The following is a 23,903-nucleotide window of genomic DNA, read 5'->3' on the forward strand; positions in this document are numbered from 1 at the left end:
CAAACTACATCCTAAAAACTACATCCTAGGGACCACGTGTAAACACGAAGCACAGCCGCCAGAGTCTCCATCATCAGTTCAGGGAAAAACACTGCGTAATCTCCGAGCCAAACATGTTAGCACGGAGGCTGGCTGCTCGACACGTCCTGCGACTAAATCTGGAGAGCTTCAAGGACTGATTTAGACTCTGTATAGACTTCAGGGCACTCAGTTAGCAGTCATACATGCTAATGAGGGCACTGATTAGCATACGAAACTTGCTATTGACTAATGACCTAGTGATCGTCACCAATTAGCATGAAATCTTTTTTAAGTAAAACTAATCTTAAGCTAATATTAAGAGACTTTTTACTTTCATTAGTTGCTTTTTTATTATTAAAATTAAAGATGCTACCAGCCATTCTGATAAAGCTTCTTCACACTCTGAATCTCTTATGTAGCCAAAGATGGTTCCTCTACTGAATCTTCCAAAAAACCCTAATTAGCTCCTTTATTTAGATATTTTACTACTCCTGAGAGTCTGAGAGTTTAACCAGTGCAATAAATAATCAATACACTCAGAGTATTTGGTAGAACTTTATTTAAAGGCCCCCAGCATAAGGACTTCATAATAGCTGCATAAGCTTATACCAATATTCACAAGACAACCTGTGAGGCTTTATACTGGACACAGATACTGAACCAGCCACCAGTACAAGTGATTTGGACGTCAGTGGGAAAATAATTCCCAACGCCTTATAATACCTGTACCACTTAAAGGCATCTCAAATCTATATTTAATGAGGTATTTATGATGGATTCATCTCCAGAAGAGCAGAATGTGTAGGTCACGCTGGACTACAGCGCAGGAGGCCTGGATTTTATTCACTTTGCTGCATTTATTAATTCTCTCAAAAATTCTTATTCCATCATCATCATCATCCTCATCGTTTTCAGGTTAGCAATGGCAGTCCGTAGCATTCAGTAGTGCAAATGAAGTGACTAGGCACTCAAAACTGGTTCAGTAGACAGGATCACTTCTCCAGAGCAGTGGCCCAGACGTCGTCTGCTGGAGGGTCCGGCAGGACCCAGCCCTGAGGGACAGACGTGCCGTCAGGATGATCCACTGGAACCAGAAACTGATCCCATTCTCTCCTGTAGGGACACAGAAACATGCGTTACTAATCACTCATTATTTTCATGAATTAAATTAGACGACTACATTAATTATGTTTATGTTTTAACGTTTTTTGGAAGCAACAAGTTAAATAATACACAATCTACTGTCAATTTCTACCAGCTTCCTCAGCGTGCCGTTCAGAATGTTAACTTTTATAAACACTGGTGTTTGGCAGACGTTTAGAATCATAACTTACATTATATGTCCAAATGTTTGTGGACACCCTTTCTAATGAACTCATGAATGCATTCAGCTATATCAGATTGCTGTGCATTGCTGGCACAGATGTGCAAATGCACACACAAACACACACACCTCATCTGGTCTAGAGGAACTGCCTATAGAATAAGACTCTCTGGAGCAGGTCAATGTGAACCTACTGGCACCAGGTGTGGGATAGAGGGGTGTAAAGCCCACGCCCCTGCATTGAGCTGTGGAGCAGTGGAACAGTGTTCTTTGGAATGATGGTGGTGCTCCATCCAGTACTTTTGGGTTGTGATGAGTTGTGGATGAGGTGGGGTCAATGCTTTTATCCAAATAGTGCACATTCTAATCAACCATTTCATTAAAACATTAAAAGCTATTATTACATTAGAATGATTGTATAGGGTGGTCATAATTCCAGAATTTGAATTTTGATGCAGATACAAAGTGGAATATTGCAATGATTGAAAACATACTATATATATATATATACACACACACACACACAATATATGTATTGGTCCCTGGGTTCCTTCATTTAGGTTGGAGAAACTGTCTGGAAATGCAGACTGGATTACAGCTTATTTACGCAGTTTTTTTTTGTTTATGTTTTACCACCATTAAGAATTTTTAGCTTTATAGATTTAAATCCAGAACAAAGTGAAACTCAGAATACTGGACTGTTCGCAAAAAGACTCTGTGAAACTCCACCACACGCAGAACTACATAATCTATGTACATAAGAGAGGAGTGATTTGTACAGGTACAGCCGGAGTGTTCCTGGTAAGAATGCAGCGACGGCTGGTTCCTCACCTTATTTGGATCAGGACGGGTAGGGAACGCTCCGCCTGGGTGTAGTATTCTTGGAAAGGCTGAAGTGGATGATCAGGAGGGAGCTCAGCTGATGGCAGAAAGAGCAATTTGAGAATCAAGCAAAACACAGAGACACACACACACACACAAACACACACACACACACACACACACAGTGTCATCTCAGCAAACCAAACGGGGGGGGGGTAAAACAAGGACAAAACACACAGACTGAGGAAGGTGCTGCCACCTTGTGGTGACAATGGGGAAAAAGACCAGTCTGGCAATTACCTCCAAACAGCATGCTGTCGATCTCCTGTTTCTTAAGCAGCAGCTTTTCCCTTTCTTTCTTCAGCCGCTTTTCCCGATCCCGTTTGCGCTCCTCCTCTTGCTCTCCCTCCAGCATGACCATCAGGGCTTTCTCCTCGGCCCCGTAGACGGCCGTGCGCTTCTTGATCAGACTCCTCAGTCGCGTCAGATGGCCCTCGAACACCTCGTCACACTCTTTTTCTGGGAACATGCCTGTGAGGATTAAGAGCAATGTCGGAATGTCAAACCGGAAGCCAACGTCCGAAAAAAGTCTTGCAGGATGGTGGGAAAGACAAATACTGAAGACAGAGACAAACTGAGACATAATAAAGCATATCATCATGACCATGCAGAAACCTCGTAGGTGTACAGGAGAAGGAAAAAAACTTCTGTGAAACTCTCAATTAGGGTGGCAAAGGGGCGGAAAATTTCCGATAAATTTCCAGTAAATAACCGGTATCTTTAGCTCGGGAACTTTGGAAATATTCTAAAATGTAAACTTTCCATGAAAATGTTGGGAATTTATTGGCACTAACAGGAAATATTGGATAATTAAAAGGAACTAGATCATACACTATCATCAATGTACTGTTTTTTTTGTCAACAGCAAACATGAAGGCATAACAATACAAATAAATTTGGCATGGAAATAAACAAGAATTTACGGGAAGTAACGGGAAAAAGCTTAAAGGTGAGAAACTTACATATAGTTGGTAAAAAATATATACTGAAGCATAATCTTAGCTAAAATATGTAGATATGATACCAAAACAGTTGAATAGTAAGGCTGCTCCTCATTCCCAGGCACATGGAACATTACACTCTATTGAGAAAACCACACCCCCTGCATCCACTGTCCATTCCTCCACTGTCCATCACATGTACAGCACATGTCCAGATGATTTCTATATGTAAGTTTCTCAATTTTAGCTTTGAATATTCCCATTAATTCCCATTATTAACTACGGTAAATTTCCCAACATTGAAAATTCCCAGATACTGCAACCCTACTCTCAATGGAAGTCCATGTAAAGTCATCTATTAGCCTTTCTATTGGTCCACTCATCATGAAATTTGGACACAACGTTAAATAAAAACCTGCCAGGTTCACAACCCACTTTACAGCCCGGTTTTGGTTCTGCTGAGCAGGAAACACATAAGCAGCAGTTGGTCACCTTTCCTGGACGCGGCCTCTTTGCGAAGTTTCCTCAGCTTTTCCAGAGCCTTGAGGATGTCCAGCATTCTCTTGGCGTCCGCCTGTTTCTTCCTCACCTCCGACAGCACAGCGTCAGCAGCCAGCTTCAGCTCGCGCTCCTGCAAGGGGTGAATTATCAAGGATCATGTTTAGATCATTTTATAAGTCATCCGATCCATCCAAACGATGCATGAACATTAAGGTACATGAAGGTTCTTCAGACCTTAGGCCTCTTCAAGGTGAAGGTGCTCTGAGTGGTCTAGCAGACTAAGGCGCTGCCACTATGACCCAAGGATTGCTGGTGATCACAGGCCATGCTGCCTGCCATCAGCAGCCGGAGCCAGAGTGAGCACAATTGTCTACTGGACCACTTGGAGATCGGAATATGTCCGATGCTTGATGGCTACATTACAGTGGGTGACCATAATGGGTGACCCCCCACCCTACCACGCCCTAAGCTGACCCAAAGCCAGGACACAGGACACCCCTTACAACCACCTCACCCTGTTCTTCTCCTCCAGTTCTTGTATCTGCTTCATCTGGAACTTGTCTATGGCTGCCTCCCTCTCTGCAGCTCTCCTCTCCTCCTCCTGCTTCTCCTCCATCCTCTCGGCTCTTCTCCGGCGAATGCGGGCCCTCTTCTTTCCGAGCAGCTCCAGGCTCTTCTTGACCCTGCTGATGACCTCTCCGTCCTGCAGAGCTGCCAGCCTCTCCTGCAGGCTGCTCTTCAGCTCCACGGCTCTGGAGTAGGCCTCAATCCACACGCTTTGGTTCTCCAGGCTGCTCTGCAAGGTTTGGCACAGCAGGGTCAGCTCGGAGAGCAGGTGGACCGCGCCGTAGAGCTTCTGCCGGAAGGCCGAAACAGACTGTTTGGAAGCAGGTTGAGCTTCTGCTGCTGGCTTCTTCCTTCTTCTCCTCTGCAAGAAACCTTTAACCCACTGCTCGTCTTGCAGCCGCTGCCTTGCATCTGCATCAGAGGTCACTGGCCTGGTGTTGCTGTTTCCTTTATTTTGGCCATCCCCCGGCCAGGAGCCCTCTGGGGTGGACAGCTGGTGAGCAAACCTGCTGGGTGATTGACGGTAATCTGGAGAGAAGCTGGGACTTGGGTTGACCGGTGGAAACCTAGGCTGGTGCACCGGTGGTGCTGGTGCTGGTGGTCCAAAATTTGTGAAAGGCACCCCCTGGTCAAACTGCCCCCTATCAGTCCCAACATGCGGCGGCGGCTGCTGCTGCTGCTGCCCCCTGCTGGCAGCATGAGGCCATGGCCCGGTCTGCTGCTCGCTAAAAAAGCCCGGAGGTGGTCTGTTGGGGTCGAAAGGTGGAGGATGAGAGAACGGAGGAGGTCCACATGGAGGGACCGGCGGCTGGAACGGAGGCCAGTGGCCGTGCTGAACAGGCCAAGGCGCTGGAGGTGGAGGGACCGAGCCGGGCGGCGCTCCAATAACATACCCGCCACTGCTACCGAACCCATGACCCTCTGCTGCTGCGGGGGGCCCCGCTGAGTACGGCGGGTGGTTGTCCATGTCCCCCGTCACCCTGACTGGAGCCGGTCGCGGCGTTTTTGTGCTGAAAGGCCGAGCAGAGCAGCGCTAAACAGCGCAGCCTCTAAATGCTGCCCGCTGAACGGAGGTGGCGGTCGTCACTTCCTACCTACGAGCGTTTGGGTGTGTTCCAAACGGAGTGAACGCACTAGTTCTAGGTTGCTTGAAAGGGAGCACGCTAATGGCGGCCATTTTGTAGGGCCCCAAACTGAACTAGCCGTTCCCTCAGATTAGAGCTGAAACTGTTCAACTGAGGGAACAGCTTATTAAACTGACATCATGATTTTTTAAATCAAGGGGACTTTTATTAAATTATAATAAAACATTGTTTAATAAAGGCATAATAATGTATTAAATCAAGGGGACTTTTATTAAATTATAATAAAACTGACTGTTTAATAAAGGCATAATAATGTATTAAATCAAGGGGACTTTTATTAAATTATAATAAAACTGACTGTTTAATAAAGGCATAATAATTTATTAAATCAAGGGGACTTTTATTAAATTATAATAAAACAAATTGTTAAATAGAGGCCTAATAATTTATTAAATCAAGGGGACTTTTATTAAACAATAAAAAAACTGATTGTTTAATAAAGACATAATAATTTATTAAATGAAGGGGACTTTTATTAAATTATAATAAAACATTGTTAAATAGAGGCCTAATAATTTATTAAATAAAGGGGACTTTTATTAAACAATAAAAAACTGACTGTTTAATATAGGCATAATAATGTATTATATCAAGGGAACTTTTATTAAACAATAAAAAAAATGATTGTTTAATAAAGACAATTTATTAAATCAAGGGAACTTTTATTAAACAATAAAAAAACTGTTTGTTTAATAAAGGCATAATAATTTATTAAATCAAGGGGACTTTTATTAAATTATATATAAAACAGATTGTTAAATAGAGGCCTAATAATTTTTTTAAATCAAGGTTTATAATTTTATTAAATTATATATATAAAAAAAACAAAACAGATTGTAAAATAAAGCCCGAATCAGAATCAGATTTATTGGCCAAGTATGTTCACATACACAAGGAATTTGTTCTGGCTGTTAGTAATTTATAGTGTTAACAATATAGTTTTTAAAATCAAGGGGACGTTTATTAAAATGATTAAAAATGTAAATTAGTAAAAAAAATGTAAAAACATAAATTTAATAGAGGCCTAATAATTGATTAAATCAAGGGAATGAGTTATTAAATTGAATGACCCTCTATGGGCTCTGTGTGATGGCAAACAACATGCATGTTATGATGACATAAATAACCGGACCGGACAACTATTGATAATTAATGCACTTTTTAAAAAATGAACAAAAAGAAAACATGTACTTTCCATTTCTAAGAGGTGAGGCCTTGACATAAATATATATGAATATGCATAAGCCTTCAGTTTTCCCCTTTTACATGCTCTGCATTTATAAAAGAGAATCTAGTGATGCTACACTTATTTAGAAATTTAGAAATAACTGGAGTTGTTAAAAGGAGGACATGGATTATTAAATATAATTTAATTTTTGCTTTTCTAATGTATAATTAGTAATTATTTAAGTGTAAACAGGGGGGGGTGCTTATGTGGTTAATCAAGTGGCTAATAGCCTTTAAACAGTGAAAATCGTAACCTTTTTTATTTTTAATAATTATTTCTGGATGGTGCTGCTGTTCTCTTCATGCAGTGCTTCCTCTGGTCAGCCCTTCTCTTCATGTGGCTTCACTGGGTCGGCCTAGCCTTTGGGTTTAGCCTCGGCCCCACGTTCTCCACAAGCAGCCGCTGCGTTTAGCCTCATTTAGGCTTTCGTTAGTGGGCTGGGTGAATGTCAGATTTGTGGGCATTATTGTAATGAAGGAAGACTCGTTGACGATACAGCAGTCTATCTGGTCACATTATTTTTTTTGGTGCCCCATGATAACCCCCTTTACACAGAAAAATACTCCATTAACGTAAAAAGCTGATGTGGGAGAAATGAACCCAGAGCTGCTCAGAGAGTGAAGGACAGCTTTTATTAACCCATACATTTTACGACATTTTAAGACAGCCTACAAAAGAACAGGGAGGCCTGGGATCGGTCTGCTTAACATCTCAGAGAAAATGTGTTGATCTAGGATCCATAAATCAATGAACGGTCAGCGGGTTCAGCCGATTTATTAAAGTGTAAAGCTGAGCACTTCTACTGTAGACAGCACAACATTGACAAAATGCTAGTATTGTGATCGTATCGGTGCATATTGCGACATAACGCCTGCTGGAGTGTCGCATGATAACGAAAGCACGGTGGCGATTAACTGAGGTGGCCGGCTTGGATTATTACTGTTGTTTTTCTTAACTTCATTCACTTCGATTAATCAAAACACTCAACTGTGACGGATCGGTATCGCCAAGACCCGCATCACGATAATTAGCAAGCAATATATTGTGCAGCCTTAAGATCAACGGCGTGTGAAGAGCAAAAGAGGACAAAAAGTAACGGGGGAGGAGGATCCTAGATCAAATATTTTTTTTCTGAGAAATCTGTACACATAACCCCAGCTGTGAAAGAGCTGAAATTCGTTAAAAAGTCCATCACGATCTGTCAGGTACTTCAAACACATTCAAAAACAGTGCCTCCACCATGTTTGGCGGATGTGGTATGCTTTGTTATCCGCGAGCCCTTCTTCTGCTTCTCCGTGCTCTAGCTAATCCTGGTTTCATCAACATTTCAACCTTTCTGTTCTTGAGTTTCCGGTGGTCTAGATCTCGACGCTAACCCACCTAATTTAAACACTGCAGGTTGGTGCACGACACAGACGATCAATTAACCAATCTGCACAGACTTGGTAAGTAGAACACCCATTGGAACCGATGCTAATGTCTCATTAGAAGGTTCTCCAGTCAGAAGGCGAGATGAGCGTTGTGTAATTTACCAGCCTGGCTTGTGAATTACACAAACATGCAAAAGCAAAGAGCAGAAATGTGTGCAGTGAGCAGTGGGATTAGCGGGGTGTTTTTGGAGGAATTCTGAATGCGTCCGGATGGGAGAACCGTCTAATGCAGGGGGAGGGTCTTTATTTCCGGACCGGGAGGGTCCAGCACATTTTACTCATCTGTCTGAACTGAAGAACCTTAGTTTAAATGTGTTACGGCAATAAGACAGACAGCGCTCACATATCAGCTCCTCAAGGACCAGCCAATCAGCAGCGTTCTGGAACAGTCATCGTTCTAAACCAGTTCATTAAAAGATAAATCCATGCACAAAAATACTGCAGCATGAAGGGTAATACAGACAGCAGCAAATATTTTATATAGAACTATAAAACTCTATTATTACAAAGTTAATTTGGTAAGAACTACGTCTGGTGTGCCACGATACGTTCAGTCACAGAGATTCCTTAGGGAGTTTCACGGTCAACTAAGAAGTTTAGGAGTAGAACCAACCAAAAAGAAAAAGTACCTCGGCTGGTAAAACTTAACAGATTTACATGGCAGAGTGTGACCTAACGATCAGTACATTATCTTTAATAATAACAGGTTGTTTAACGTTATGACTAAGAGGAAGCTGTGATCTTTATCCTCTCATCTCCGTTCAAAACAATGAAACCAAACAGCTCATAAAAATCAAATCAAAACACGCCATCTGTTTAGAAAGGAATAAAATATCTCTTTTTTTTTACACTTTCTATTAACAGTCGCTCACTGGGAGGCATAGTTCATTTGGTTTAAACACATCTTGCTAAATCATTTGTCCATAAGCAAAATTCAGGATATGGAAAACTCCAGACTGTGACTTACGGTGAGCTGACACACGGTCATTAGGACAGATCATTCAGGGCTAGATCATCTCTGTGTGTAAATGGACCCATGGTGACCAATCACTTACTTATTAGACTGAAATAAACATCATTTATCGCTCAGAGCTTAAATAAGGAGATTTGTTTGCGTCGGCTGGTTTTAATTCTTGGCAGCGTCAACCTGCCTGGTCCAGTTCTCTTCCTCGATTCCAGAGTCATATTCCTCCTCAGCGGCCTCTTTCGCTGGTGTTCTGGAAAAAAGACAAAAAACAAGCATGTAGAGGAATATATTACATAAGAAGCTGATCTGCCAACATGTTAATTAAGTTATTAGAATAAAAACTAGAATTAACTAACTTATCTGGACAGTTAGTGTTTATCTGCTCAGTAAATCACTGATATTGGAATAACACTCCTACAGAAAGTGGTGGAGGTTCTCCTCTCTCATGGAGTCTAGTATTATTTAGAGTTCTCCTCAGATCAACACCTGGTTTGGGGGTAAATCAGGGCTAAATGATGGTAAATCAGGTGAGCTGCTGCTGCTGCTGATGATGATGATGGAGGTGAACACATCCTCCACGCTGTGCTGGCTGGACTGGGGAGGGGGCGTCCAGGAGAAACCTGGAGGAACCGAGCTCTGCTCTTCAGACTAGCTCAGCATTCAAAATGCAGCACTGACCTTAAGTCCACATTATCCTACTAATACTTTCCCTACTTCCTCGAACAGCATGATCAAGCAAAAATGCTAAAGCTAAAAAAAAAAAAAAAAAAAGGAAATGAAAGTCCATCAATAGAACTTTGACGACGATCAGGGACTCTCACCTTATGTAATGAGGCTCTGCTTTTCCCTGCACCACTTCCTTGTTTATCTCCACAGCTGCGATATCCGAGTGTGGTACTTCAAACATGGGGTCCAGCAGCAGTTTCTCCTGTTAGAGGATGACAACGTGAGTCACCAGCGAGGATAATGAGTGAACACGAGAGGCACTCAGAAACACAAGCCTTTATATACACTCACCATTATAGACCGAAGCCCTCGAGCACCTGTCTTGCGTTCCAGCGCCATTCTGGCAATTGCTCGCAGGGCATCATCGGTCACAGTTAGGTCACACTGAGAAAGTGAAGGAAATGGAGAAGGAGTTGAGAGAAGTCACATGTGGCTCATTTCACCAACCCCATAAAGCAGCGGACTGCATTTACAGCATTTAGCTCACGCTCTTATCCGGAGCGACTTACAAGGTTCCTGAAAATCATTCCAGTGTTTCAAGCAGATGTTTGCAGATGTTTGTAAAATCATGCTCAATACACTGGACCAAAAACCAACAGGTTGAACTTCATGTCAAAGCCAAGAGGCCAGGGATTTGGAGAACCCTGCTATAGATGCATCTAACCTTGTCCATGCTGAAGAGAGCCTGGTACTGGGGCACCACAGCATTTCGAGGTTCGGTCAGAATGCGGACAAGTGTGTCTTCATCCAGGCTGTGCAGGGGCACCACCACGGGAAGACGGCCCACAAACTCAGGGATCATGCCAAATTCGATCAGGTCCCGTGCCTCCACAAGTTTCAGGAGCCGATCTTTCTCCTCAATCTCGGCCACAGCGTCCACCTCGCCGCCCGTGATGTTGGCCACGTCGGCTGCTGCCGCTGCCCGTCTTCCCTTACCCAGGTTTGATGGTGCGCCAAAGCCCAGATACTAAAATGTTAATATATACACACACACACACACACACACACACACACAATAACACTGGGTTAATAGGAACATTTTAAACTTCTTAGAACCCCCCAAAAGATTAGTTATCTTTAGGGTGTAAAGAAAGTCATTAGGGCTTAATTAACTAAAGTACAAATGACTTCCCACTGACCATATAGTGCACCAATCTGAGAGCTGACATTATTTAAAGACCTAGATGGTGCACTTTACAGGGAATAGGGAGTCATTTGAGGTACAGCCTTTGACCATTACTGGCTAGACAGTGAGCAGGTGGAAAAAGTGTCTGAAATAACTGAAAACAAACCTTCTCATTCTTTCTTCTGCTGATTATGCGGTCCAGACCATTAAAAGCCCCAGAAGCAACAAACAAGATGTTTGTGGTGTCGACTTGCACGGTCTCACCCCTCAACTTGCGGGTGTTTTTCTCAGGAACATTTACAATAGTGCCTTCCAAGAGTTTGAGTAAACCCTACCAAAACAATGCATAACACACAGATGCAACATCCCACATACTGTGAACCAACAGCAATCAATCAACTGCACTTCATCATTTCATCCACTAAGTAACTTCAATGAGATTAAACACTTCAGTTTTAAGGTGTTTTAAGAGTCTACGCTCTGCATTACTTAAGCACAGAAGAGTTATGATGACTGACCTGCTGAACTCCTTCTCCTCCCACATCTCTCAACTGATGGATTCCAGGCACACTGCCAATTTTGTCTACTTCATCCAAGAAAACGATGCCTGTGAACAAAACAATAGAAGTCAGCACACACCAGCACACACACACACACACACACACACACACACACACCATCATTAATGAGGAACATTACCTGTGCTACAAACATCATCCCAAACATTAGCCTACCCTGCTGAGCTTTCTCAATAACATAGTTGGCGTCCTGCAGTAGTTTGGCGATGACTGACTCAATGTCCTCTCCCACATAACCAGCCTGTGTGAGGGTAGTGCAGTCACAGATCGCGAAAGGGACATCCAGGCACTTGGCTAAAGTTTGGGCCAGGAGCGTTTTGCCTGCAATACAAATGACAAAGACTCAAACTCACAGCGTTGGTTCATGTCTCATATGCATCTGGGCTTTTAGACATGCGCACACACACACACACACACACACACACACACACATATACATACATACATACATACATATATATGTACACATATATACACTAAATAAATAATACACTCCCAAGTTAAATCAGCAATTAAATAGGTATTGTACTTAAAAAATATGAAGTGTGTATTAATGACAATTACGGAAAAGATTTGTTCCCTTTTTTCGCTTAAAAAAATCTACAAATCATCATTTCAACAGGGGTGTCCAAACTTTTGCCTACAACTAATTATATATACACAACTATACTAATGTTCCTCCACTGCATTAATGTAGCAGTCACTGCATGCATCAGCCTAAACCCTCCCAGCATGAGCTACACTCTGAGAAAACCATGAGCTCAGTCAGACCGGAGCCGGTGGGGCCCAGCAGCACGATGTTGCTCTTCTCCAGCTTGATGTCGGTGTGGGTGGAGTCGAGCACCTCTCCTCCTCTCCTTTCCTGAGGAGCCTGCTGGTTCACCTGCTGCTGCATGGAGGCTCCCAAGGCGTTACCATGGGGGCTGATCCCTGCAATCTGCAGCAGCTCTGGAACAAGCACAGCAGGAAAGAAAGATGGCATTAGACATAATAGCAGTAGGCATGATAGGGTCTCTCTCCACATGATACAATGGATCGCACCCAATTTTCATTTACATCGGCTCATACATGGGCTGTGTTCACACTTCAGGCTAAATAGAAAATTTGCTTCTTAACCCACTGAACCCTTCATTTATTTTTCAGTTAATCCTTATGCAGGAACTACTGTGAATATTTTGGTTACAGTTTAAATTAGCATATTTTGTGGAGTCCCACAGGGTTCCACCTTGGGGCTTATGAAATTGATGTTAATTATAATGTAATATAATGCAATATAAGCAAAGTAGTGAACTGTGGGCTAGAGGGTCTAAAGGGTTAAAAGTGACCAAATACTTTAGTTATTTATTACAGATATGGATAGATAGATCGATAGATAGATAGATAGATCAGAACAGTGCGATCTGTAGACAGAGTACAACACGAGCCCACAGAGCCCTCTAGTGGTCAGGGTTTAAACAGCACAAAATGAACCACTGTTCTTGACAGGTAAACTATTCTTTAATTCTTTTGAGAATCGATACAGTATTGCAATACTTCGATATACTGAGATTTTCCACATTTGAGTCTGATTCCCTGGCCAGGCAACACCACACACTATCTAAAGGTCCTTGGGAGGACTCTAAACTCCCTTTCTCCTCCCTGCGTACCATACTTGCAAGATAAGAGCGTCAGGTAAATGCTGTATATGTTATGTAAATTGGTTGTCATAGTAACAACATACTCATGAACACTGCGGGCCTCTTCCAAACTCACCTGACACGATACTAGGTCAAGTGTAGGACAGGGAGATACGGTAAAAAATATCATATCACAGTATTTAAAGACATTTTCACAATACATAACATTTACCAAAATAAAAAACAAATTGTTTTTAATTAGTTAATGATGGAAGTCATTAAAAACTACCGTTTCACTCAAAATGTAAAGACTGCATCCGATAAAATCAGACTAATTACACTGTTTGTAATGAAACAAGCTGTCTATCAATATTCTCTATCAAAGTAAAGCATATTGTGTATCACAGTATGAAGAAATATGTCGTCATATTGCCCACCTCTAGTCAATAGTGCAAGTAACTCTCATAATTAATTTCCATTTTGCCTTTAATTGTGCAATTTAATGAACTGAAAGTCTTGCACACTGTAATTTGGCTCAAACCAGCACACACACACAACCATGCGTGTGAACTGGGACACACTTCGGGAGAGGCTGTATGACTAGGGAGGGACGGGCAAACAAACTAAACTACAAAAATAATTAATAAATAAATAAAACCAACACACAGAATGAACATACATCTCACTAACGTAGGTCATGTGAAAATTCTCATTGGAAATTGCATTTTTCCATTTAGCCTGTAAACAATCTCCCAGCTTAAATATGATTTAGCCTCCCATTATACATTTTGTGGACCCTCTTTTGGCCCAACAGAACTGCCCAGTTTTGTTTTTTGGGTCAGATTTTCAACAGGTTTACTGGCAGCTGGACAAAAGCTGCTGTCACTGCAGTCTTTCAGACGAACAACCCCAGTGAGTGACTCACGTCAGCTTAACCAGCACAGCCAAACCAAAGGGATCTAAAGGGATTTCCTGTGGCAAGAAGCACTGCAAACACCAACTGAATGAACGTGTCTGATGAGTACACGGAGGGGGGGGGGGGGCAACAAATAGAAGAATAGCTGAAGATTAGACAGTGATAACCTAAGAACATTAAAAATGGATCATGAATTTCCTGAAAGATCTCAATTACGTTAAATAGGCCGTCCGAATTTCCATGAGGGGGAAAAACAAATCAGTTCCCACATGACCATCATTTAAAGTGCAACTTTGTTCTTCACTACAAATAACAATTCACTTGTTCAGTGAACGAGCCGGTGGCCTGGTTACGTGACAAACACTCTGCTACTTCCCGGTATTCATTTATAAATGCATGCACTCATGCTGACGTTGCTGGACGGTTGCATAACACAACCAAAGCCTAAGTGAAAGGAGGTTACTAGGACACACTCTCCTCTCATGCTCAGCTTGGAAACAGGAGCTGATGAGCTGGGAGCCCATTAGCATTTCACACTCGCTTTTACTTGTAACTCCAGAAACCTTCCTCAATCTCCTATCCCTATATAAAAAAATATAATAATAATAATAATAATAATAAATAACACCCCACACACCAGATATTAAAGTAAATGACAGACAAACAAACACATCCAGACACAGTGCTTTGGCATTTGTACAACAAAGCAACTCATAAATCAATCAAAATAATCAAATTCAAAACAACAGAAAAGGAGGCGATTCGTGTTTTCAGCAGGTTTGGAGAAATTATAAAAAGCATAAGGAGACAAATGATTAAAAATAAAAAAATTAAAAGTTATGGGCATTAACAAAAACACTTACTTGTGAATCTGTACTCATCCTCCCGACGCCTTAGCTCTAGCTCTACAGAAAAAGTAGGAGATTTACAATGACATCACTCCCATTATGCACATCATATGTTATTTTATCTTGGTCAGTAAAGCTTGAAAAACCCTTTATATTGTACAAATGCCAAAATCACAACACACTGAAGCTTCCTGAAAGGGAAGGTCCACAATAATGTGAGCAGAAGTGCAACCAATTAGGAGAGACAGCATATAAAATACATATATATACAATTTACATTTCCCCATTGTTCACTAGATTATTCAAAAATAAATAAATGAAAAACATATTATATTATATATATTTTTTTTTTAAGTAAAAATGTATAAACATGCAACTGCATTAGTGCCGTTCTTGATTACATCATTTGGCAGTTGCTATTTACATCTCTTTATATATGCATCAAATTGACAAATAAAAATGCTCCAAAATGACCTGCATTGAAGGTTAAGAAGGTTTTCCTTATCCAATAAAGTTGCCATTTGGGAAATGCAACAAGTTTTTGCATTACGGTGATTAATAATATATATATTTATTTTTTAATATATTTTTTTATTATTAAATTAGAAAACCCTGATTATCTATAACAGCCATTTTTGTCCTTACTGACTAACTTTTTGGCATTTTATATACATTTAGGAGCCTCTAAATTACTTCTCTTAATTACCATTTTAATTAGAATCCCACTTTGAATTCTAACCCCATTTGACAGTAGGGCTGGGCGATTTGGTAAAAATACTATACCACGATATTTAAAGACTTTTTTTGCGATACACAATATGTAATTAGACTAAATACATCAGTAGTGACAGATCCTTAAAAACTACTATTCAGATACAGTGAATATGCAGTGATTTATATTCTACATCTGCTGCTTTTCATCTAATTAACCCAGTGTAATTACACTGTCTGTAATGAAACCTGCAGCTGATCAGCGTTTATTAAGCACTAACAGTCTCCTCCATATGATCAGAAAAGCTTATTGTTATCACGATACCAACATTTATAACGATACGATAAAACATCGTCATATTGCCGAGCTCTATCTGACAGTCCACTCCTTCTACAGATGATTACATTCAAGCTGCCAGATGAAGATCAGAGGGCAAAGGGATTCCTACCACTGCCTACAACTGAGCTGAACAGACACAGAGGTTGTGTCGAGGATGTAAAACTCATTGAAAATGTCTTAGAATTTGAGAAATGAGTTCTGGTTTGGTCCAATCTGCATGCTTTGATCATGAGCAAGACTGAAAAACAAAAATCACTAAACTGAGGTAAGGCTCGAGTTACATTCTGACGGAGCTCTATGGCAACACTCCCTCCGTTAATGCCATGTTTGCCATGTCCCACGTCATTTCAGGATTACGTCAACCCTGATAAATTGGTCTTTCAGCTCCTAGCCAGCTACAAACCAGGGCAAAGAGAAAGCAGCCAATCATACAGCTCAAAACAAATCTGGTCCTACATGGAAATAACCGGGTGACTTATCAGACCATCAGTCAAATCTGTGGTAACTCCACAAGCACGCAGATGAACGTGGAGTTAAGCAACAGTTCAGCAACCTTGACAGCAACACGCTGACCTTAAAGGAAGACTGCAGCGTTTTTTCAACCTAATCTCGATCTGCTGCATCTGTAGCACACGGCTGATGAGCTACGACCATAGAGTTTTAGAGTTTCCCCAAAAAGAACAGAAAACCTGTTTACACTAAACACACCTGTCCTGGTTCATCACTGGGACGTCTGTTCTCTTTCAATATAAACAGCACCACAACTACCCAGATCCGAATACATAATTCTTATACAAGATTATATCGCCGCTGTCCAATGAAAAACATGCATCTCCAAAATGGTGACTTTACAGAAGAAAGCAAAAATGTCCTTAACTTTGATCGAAAGTTCAAAGTCGTTTAGAGTATTTCTATTGGGCCATTGGTCTATTTATCCAGAATATTTACACAGTGTACTGGTCGGCTACAGGGTTCAAATCATGGAGAAATCTTTAAAAAAAAAAAAAAAGTACATGGCTTTTTTTTTATTGGACAGTAGCAATATGCAATGACTGGGGTTTTCAACAGGACAATTCTGCATTTCACAATCCCGCCTGACAAGGGACTTCTTCCAGAAGAAAAACGTTCCTCTTTTGAACCACCCTGCTGATCCCCCTGATCTAAATTTGATTGAAAACATTCAGGGAGGTGCGACATGCACTTTCGACTGGAGGTGAGAACCCTGACCATGCCTTCAGCATAAAAAAAAATAAAATAATAATAATAAATAAATTAATTTATTAATTATTTATTAATAATAAATATAAATATATATATATATATTTAAATGTATCTCTCATTATACTGTAGGCTTACTGTGGGAGCCTTTATTAGTAGGTTTTATGCCAAAAAGGGGTTCTTATGTGGGGTACACTCTTAATTTTAAATAAAGGTTGAACAATGCCATTAAAGCGCTATTTTTGATGGTCTTCTAAAGGTTTGAAAAAAACTGAATAAGTGTTTTTACTAATTAATTAAAAGGTTCTTTACAAATGGATCTTCTATGACATTACTTGAAGAACCCCCTGTAGCACCTTTATTTTTAAGGTGTATTACTACTATTCCTCAAGTCTACCTTTCTACACAGTTCATAACTACAAACTCAAAGCTGGGCGAAGTTCGTTTTCATCCTTTTTGAGGGTGGAAAAAGTTCTCCAACTGCTACACCTCCTTCGCTCAGAGAAGATTCCAGCATACTGTGACAGCAGAGCCCAAAAAATTCTATTTCTGGTCTCTGAGTAAATCAGCAAATCAGCGAATTAGTCCAAATAACTGACTGTAGTAATCAACCGTTTGGTACAGATGCAGAACAGTAGGTTAAAAAATGTGAGTCTCTCTCTTTAAAGTCCAGGTATTGTTGGTGTTTTTTGTTGTTCGTACACACACAAACCTCGGGGTGTGAGAGATCCCTGCTTCTCCACCTCCACCTGCTGCTGTCTGGAGCCTGCTGGCATGTTGTTGTAAATGCGCTTGTAGTGATTGTACACAGCCACTGACAGCACCTTCTTCGCATGGGCCTGGCCCACAACATACTTGTCAAGGTAGGCAAAGATCTAATGAGGGGAGAAAAGAGGCACAGCGCCACATAAAGAGGGGTCGTACACCAGATTCCAACAAAGGGTGTACGCTTTTTAACTGATGATAAAGCGGGCATTATGAAACGGTACCTTCTTGGGAGGTGGTGGGGGTTTCTGTTGGAAGGCCAGCTTCACAGCTTCAGCCGCTGATTCGGGGTCTTTACTCATACTTTTCTTGGTGTCCGTTTCTGACAGCACCACGAAAAAGTGGTGGCATTTTTCACATTTGACAAACCTAGTGGAGGCTGAGAGGAAAAAGATATGATGTTACAGCAGGGTATGCAATCATACACCAGCAAGCAAGCACCAGAAAACAAGAGCTAGACTACCAGACAGTTCAAAATACTACAGAACCAAAGCAAAAGGACTCAAAATTTCTTCTTGATTTTGTAGTAGAACAGTATACAGATGCAGCAAAGCTGTCTGCCCAGTTCCACACATTCCAGGATGTACCTCAGCAGCCTATAAAAAAAAAAAATCAGCTAACTAAGACTGGGAGTAATTACTGAATGATGACCACCACCACTGGAAGAAGCTGCCAGTAGTTATGCAAGCGGTTTATTTTTAGCTTCAAAACAGTTTGTCCGGTGTACGGACTGACATCCCACATGGACAAACTGTCCACGAGGCCAAATGACACAATAGCTATGACGAAGGAGGGTCACAGGGGAACATTTACCTGACAGGATCACCCACATATTCAAAAGGTATCCAGCCACCTCCCTCTTCAGGATGTACTATACATAAAATGTAGCCTGACTGCTGAGACACACACACACACCTTATACAGTACATAATCTCAATGGAAAAGCATTGACCAACAGAATGGGACATAAACCTGAGGTCAGCACGCCCAATGCCAAGCATGGTCTAAAGGGGTATAAGGGCTGTGCAGGCTGTGCAGGCTGAGCAGCGGAGCGCCAATACTTTGGGATGAGTTGGCCTGGCAAAACAACTCATCCATGATCTTGTCATAAAATAAAATCCACAATGCAATGTTCTAGAGCCTAGTGTAAAGCCTTCCTAGAAGAGCAGAGGCTGTTCTAGAAGAAGGCATGAGGTCAAACACCCTATTAATACCAGTATCTTCAAAAGCAACATTAGATGAAACCGGTGTCTACAAACTTTAGGACACTTAGCATAAATACAATCCTCACAGACAAACGTTTCCACGTGTGTGCAGGGATCTCCACATTTGGGGCAGCGAAGCTGACTGCCGCCTTTCCCTGAGGCGCCGGAGCTGGATTTCTTCCCACTTCCTTCACCGACAGACTTCTGAGAAGGAAAAGCGAGTGTGACTTCCCATTCAACTTTATAAAAGAACCAGGTCTACATGAGTAATCAATTTTTATAATCATCAATCTCATGATCACTCCTAAGAGCTGCGATAACGGAACGGATCAAATTACGTCAGAAGGTCGCGACCTGGAGTGACACAAGACTGTTAGGAATGTTGTATTAGGAGCCGTGCCTAATATTAGAGCAGGGCTGTGCTCCTGAGAGCCAAGAAATGAACTGAAGGTGATTAAAGCACTCTGCCAATCACTCTAATTATTGTAAAACTCTATAATGAACAACCAGCCTTTAGAAACACGTCAAACTATGAGGATTAGTTGAGCTCCCAGTGTTGTGATGCATGCTATATTACATACACACACACACATATATATATCAGTATATATTTCCTTTGTATGTGTGTGTGTATATAATTATATGTATGTATATATATTATATATATAAAAATCTGTATATATTTCATTTGTTTAATCATTTGTGCAGACGTCAAAAATCCCATTTACTTAGGAACACATACATCAACACTAAACTAACCCCACAGTGTGGCGGCTGTCCTCTAGCCTGGCTAGCTCTTGATGATCCTATGATAAGGCACTCAAAATAATACACGACTGAGTTCTGTGACTTTTACACACAATTAAATGAAATCCTATTTTCTCCCAACTCTTATTTTCTCTCATTTGATGGTACAGTTTACAGTCTTTACGGTCAATTACCGTCACAATTCGCAGATGACACCGCTATGAAAATACCCTGACATCTTGAATCTGCTGAAATACTTAAAGTCCATATTTCATTTCACCCTGTGTTAGTTCCCACCCAGTTCTCGCCGACTGTTGCACATCCTGACACATACCATTTTAATCAGAGTCGTTTCTCACATCACAGAAACACTGCAGCGTATTGATATCCATTCATAACAGAAAGCAAAAAGGGGTCTGAAAAGAAAAGAGAAAAAAATATATCACAAGTATACCTTTCCACCATCTCCATCCTTCATCCCATCCTTGGACGCATAGTACACAGAGGTCTCTGAGAAAGATCTTACAGGGACTTTACGGCTCAGGCGAATTTCATGAGATCCTGCACGGCTCAGAGAAAGCAACTGTACTCTTGATCCATGGATCCCTGGACAAAAAGAGAAAAAGCTGTCATTTCAGTCATCATCAGTTTTATCATTGTCCACCATAACAATGACAATCAGCTTTGATAGACAGGTCCTCCCAGATCTAAACTTTTAAGGGAAAAAAAACAAAAATGTAAGTTGATTATATGTCGTCTATTTGGAAAGTAGAAACGGCATCCAGACAGGTTTTCTAAACTTGCTTTGATTAGAACGGAGACTCTACAGGATGAAGGTAGAAAAATTATATTTAGAGATATTTCCCTCAATTTATTACATCAGTCCCTTAATTCAACAATCCGTTCCCTGAATGTTTTTCTCAATTTAACAAAAGCGACCCTTCTAAACTGAGGGGACAATTTACTAAATCAAGGGAGCGGACTATTCACCTGAAGAAAAAAATGTAATAAATGGAGGGAACAGTTTATGAAATCAATGGAATCGAGGGAACGACTCATGAAATTGAGGAAATCAAGGGAACTATTTAATAAACTGAGGGAACAATTTATTAAAAGGATGGAATAGAGGGAACGACTTGGTCAACCGAGGGGACTACTTATGAAACCGAGGGGACGACTTATGAAACCGAGGGAATCGAGAGAACAATTTAATAAACTGAGGGAACAATTTATGAAATCGAGGGAATCGAGGGAACAACTCATGAAATTGAGGGAATCAAGGGAACTATTTAATAAACTGAGGGAACAATTTATTAAAAGGATGGAATAGAGGGAACGACTTGTGAAACCGAGGGAACAATTTAATAAACTGAGGGAACAATTTATAAAACCGAGGGAATCGAGGGAACGACTTGTGAAACCGAGGGAATCGAGGGAACGACTTGTGAAACCGAGGGAATCGAGGGAACAATTTAATAAACTGAGGGAACAATTTATGAAACCGAGGGAATCGAGGGAACGACTTGTGAAACCGAGGGAATCGAGGGAACGACTTGTGAAACCGAGGGAATCGAGGGAACGACTTGTGAAACCGAGGGAATCGAGGGAACGACTTGTGAAACCGAGGGAATCGAGGGAACGACTTGTGAAACCGAGGGAATCGAGGGAACGACTTGTGAAACCGAGGGAATCGAGGGAACGACTTGTGAAACCGAGGGAATCGAGGGAACGACTTGTGAAACCGAGGGAATCGAGGGAACGACTTGTGAAACCGAGGGAATCGAGGGAACGACTTGTGAAACCGAGGGAATCGAGGGAACGACTTGTGAAACCGAGGGAATCGAGGGAACGACTTGTGAAACCGAGGGAATCGAGGGAACGACTTGTGAAACCGAGGGAATCGAGGGAACGACTTGTGAAACCGAGGGAATCGAGGGAACGACTTGTGAAACCGAGGGAATCGAGGGAACGACTTATAAAACCGAGGTAATCGAGGGAACTATTTAATAAACTGAGGGAATCGAGGGAACGACTTGTGAAACCGAGGGAATCGAGGGAACGACTTATAAAACCGAGGGAATCGAGGGAACTATTTAATAAACTGAGGGAACAATTTATTAAAAGGAGGGAACGGAGGGAACGGGTTAATAAACCGAGGGAACGGGTTATAAAAAGGAGGGAACGGGTTATAAAAAGGAGGGAACGGGTTATAAAAAGGAGGGAACGGGTTATAAAAAGGAGGGAACGGGTTATAAAAAGGAGGGAACGGGTTATGTCTCTAAACGTTACTCTTTCTATCTTGTGACTTTAGGAGCTCTGTAGTTTAGCCAGCAAACGGCTGTCAGGCAGTGTTGGCTAACCGGACAGTAATAAACTCCCCTTTCTGTTAAAAACACTGGCTTCCAGCGACGTTACTGAACAGTTTACTGGCAGCATGTCTATAATATTTAACTACTTTATTCCTCCAACAGATTTCCCCTACCTAGCATAGCCACCTAACCGCCGGCCTCTGTGCTAAGCTGGGGCTGAAGCTCCAGCAGCATAATAAAGTGAGTCTTACCTTTATGAGCTGAGTTTACGATCAGTCTCGCTGCTGAAGAACAGGCACAAGACATGGTTCCGTGTGAAATATCCGAATAAAATAAACAGCAGATTTGCTAACCTGCTACCAGCTGTATATCACTACCATGCAGTTAGCTGAGCTCGCCAGCGGACCTGAGCGCTGAACGGCGGCTGTAGGTCCACTGCTGCCCTCCTTAGTCCGCTGGGGTGAAAAGGAAAATGTCAGTAGTTGAAGGAAACTTTAAACAACCGTGGAAACCAGGCCAGAACACCAGCCTGCTCTCAGGGACACAGCTGGGCTGGGCTGGGCTGGGCTGGGCTATGCTAAGCTATGCTAAGCTAAGCTAAGCTAAGCTAAGCTAAGCTAGGCTAGGAGACTGGGCTGGGTGGTGTAGAGCTGTTGTGGGTTGTGGCCAGATGACGACAGATAATTATAGTCCAGCAGGTTTTGGAGCTTTTAGTCTAAAACACCACCATCAAAACAAGCTAGTATTAATTAAATATATATATATATATTTAGTACATATATTAATAATATAAAATCTACTGATCAATGAACCCATCCTGACCAGTCAAACTGCCAGGACGACACAGCCTTCATAAAGCTAATTAGCTACTTGTCATTTATTATTATTTATTTATTTTGTCTATATCTATCTATCTATATAAGAATTTATTAAAAGGTCTGGTTAAAAATATCAACATTATTTTTTAATACCAGTATAAACTGGTATTCCACATATCTACACTGTGTCAAGCTTAAAAAGCCACGAAAATGTCTCTGTAATTCATGTAGTAGAAATCCTCATTTTACACTTCAGTTATGTTCTGTTAATAATATCAGAACTATTGATCCATAAAGACATTCAGACTAGTAATATTGTCAGGATGAAATTTGATTAAGTAGTTTTGTTTACGTTACCATTGATTTACGTGTAATATTATTCTGTTCTATCTATAATTAAATGTTTACATTAAGTCCAACTATATATATATATATATTTATAATAAATATATAATAAACATAAACTAATACACATAAAAATATTTAAAATATAAAATAATGTAAAATAATAAACGATATTATTAACATTGTTAGTTAAAACATAAATGAATATAAGGTGTAAATAAAACTAAATAAAATTATATATATATATACCTATGCACATACACAAAACCTGGAGCAAAAAAATATATGTTTAAATACATTTGATATATATATATAAATATATATATATATATATAAATATATATATATATATAAAATAATAAAAATAAAAACATTATATATTATATTATGAAATATTGTATTATATATATATATTTATGTAAAATATTTTGGTTTACTCCCTTCATATATATATATATATATATATATATATATATATATATATATATATATATACATAAACTAATACACATCAAAAATATTTAAAATATAAAATAATGTAAAATAATAAACGATATTATTAACATTGTTAGTTAAAAACATGAATATAAGGTGTAAATAAAATTATATATATATATATATATATACCT

At 40.6% G+C, this 23,903-nt stretch overlaps 2 protein-coding genes across 3 annotated transcripts; both read right to left on the reverse strand.

Moving 5' to 3' along the window:
• Positions 1 to 563: 563 nt before the first annotated feature.
• pdcd7 (programmed cell death 7) lies at positions 564 to 5,317 on the reverse strand. The gene is made up of 5 exons (XM_072660020.1): positions 4,184 to 5,317; positions 3,661 to 3,799; positions 2,468 to 2,698; positions 2,177 to 2,264; positions 564 to 1,134 (listed from the first exon to the last, which is right to left on the reverse strand). The coding sequence occupies exons 1-5, from the start codon at positions 5,201 to 5,203 to the stop codon at positions 1,014 to 1,016; spliced, it is 1,599 nt and encodes a 532-aa protein (XP_072516121.1). The 5' UTR covers positions 5,204 to 5,317; the 3' UTR covers positions 564 to 1,013.
• Positions 5,318 to 7,219: 1,902 nt separating this feature from the next.
• clpxa (caseinolytic mitochondrial matrix peptidase chaperone subunit Xa) lies at positions 7,220 to 22,786 on the reverse strand. 2 transcript variants are annotated; one of them, XM_072660018.1, is made up of 14 exons: positions 22,363 to 22,786; positions 20,257 to 20,408; positions 19,142 to 19,259; positions 18,075 to 18,229; positions 17,798 to 17,960; positions 14,832 to 14,873; positions 12,208 to 12,384; positions 11,593 to 11,757; positions 11,377 to 11,465; positions 11,025 to 11,189; positions 10,397 to 10,699; positions 10,024 to 10,116; positions 9,828 to 9,934; positions 7,220 to 9,256 (listed from the first exon to the last, which is right to left on the reverse strand). In XM_072660018.1, the coding sequence occupies exons 1-14, from the start codon at positions 22,415 to 22,417 to the stop codon at positions 9,166 to 9,168; spliced, it is 1,875 nt and encodes a 624-aa protein (XP_072516119.1). In that variant the 5' UTR covers positions 22,418 to 22,786; the 3' UTR covers positions 7,220 to 9,165. The 2 variants fall into 2 exon arrangements, with proteins under 2 accessions (XP_072516119.1, XP_072516120.1); XM_072660019.1 differs by lacking the exon at positions 14,832 to 14,873.
• Positions 22,787 to 23,903: the final 1,117 nt, after the last annotated feature.

The sequence above is a fragment of the Salminus brasiliensis genome, chromosome 17 (assembly GCF_030463535.1).
Source record: "Salminus brasiliensis chromosome 17, fSalBra1.hap2, whole genome shotgun sequence".
Taxonomy (NCBI): Eukaryota; Metazoa; Chordata; class Actinopteri; order Characiformes; family Bryconidae; genus Salminus; species Salminus brasiliensis.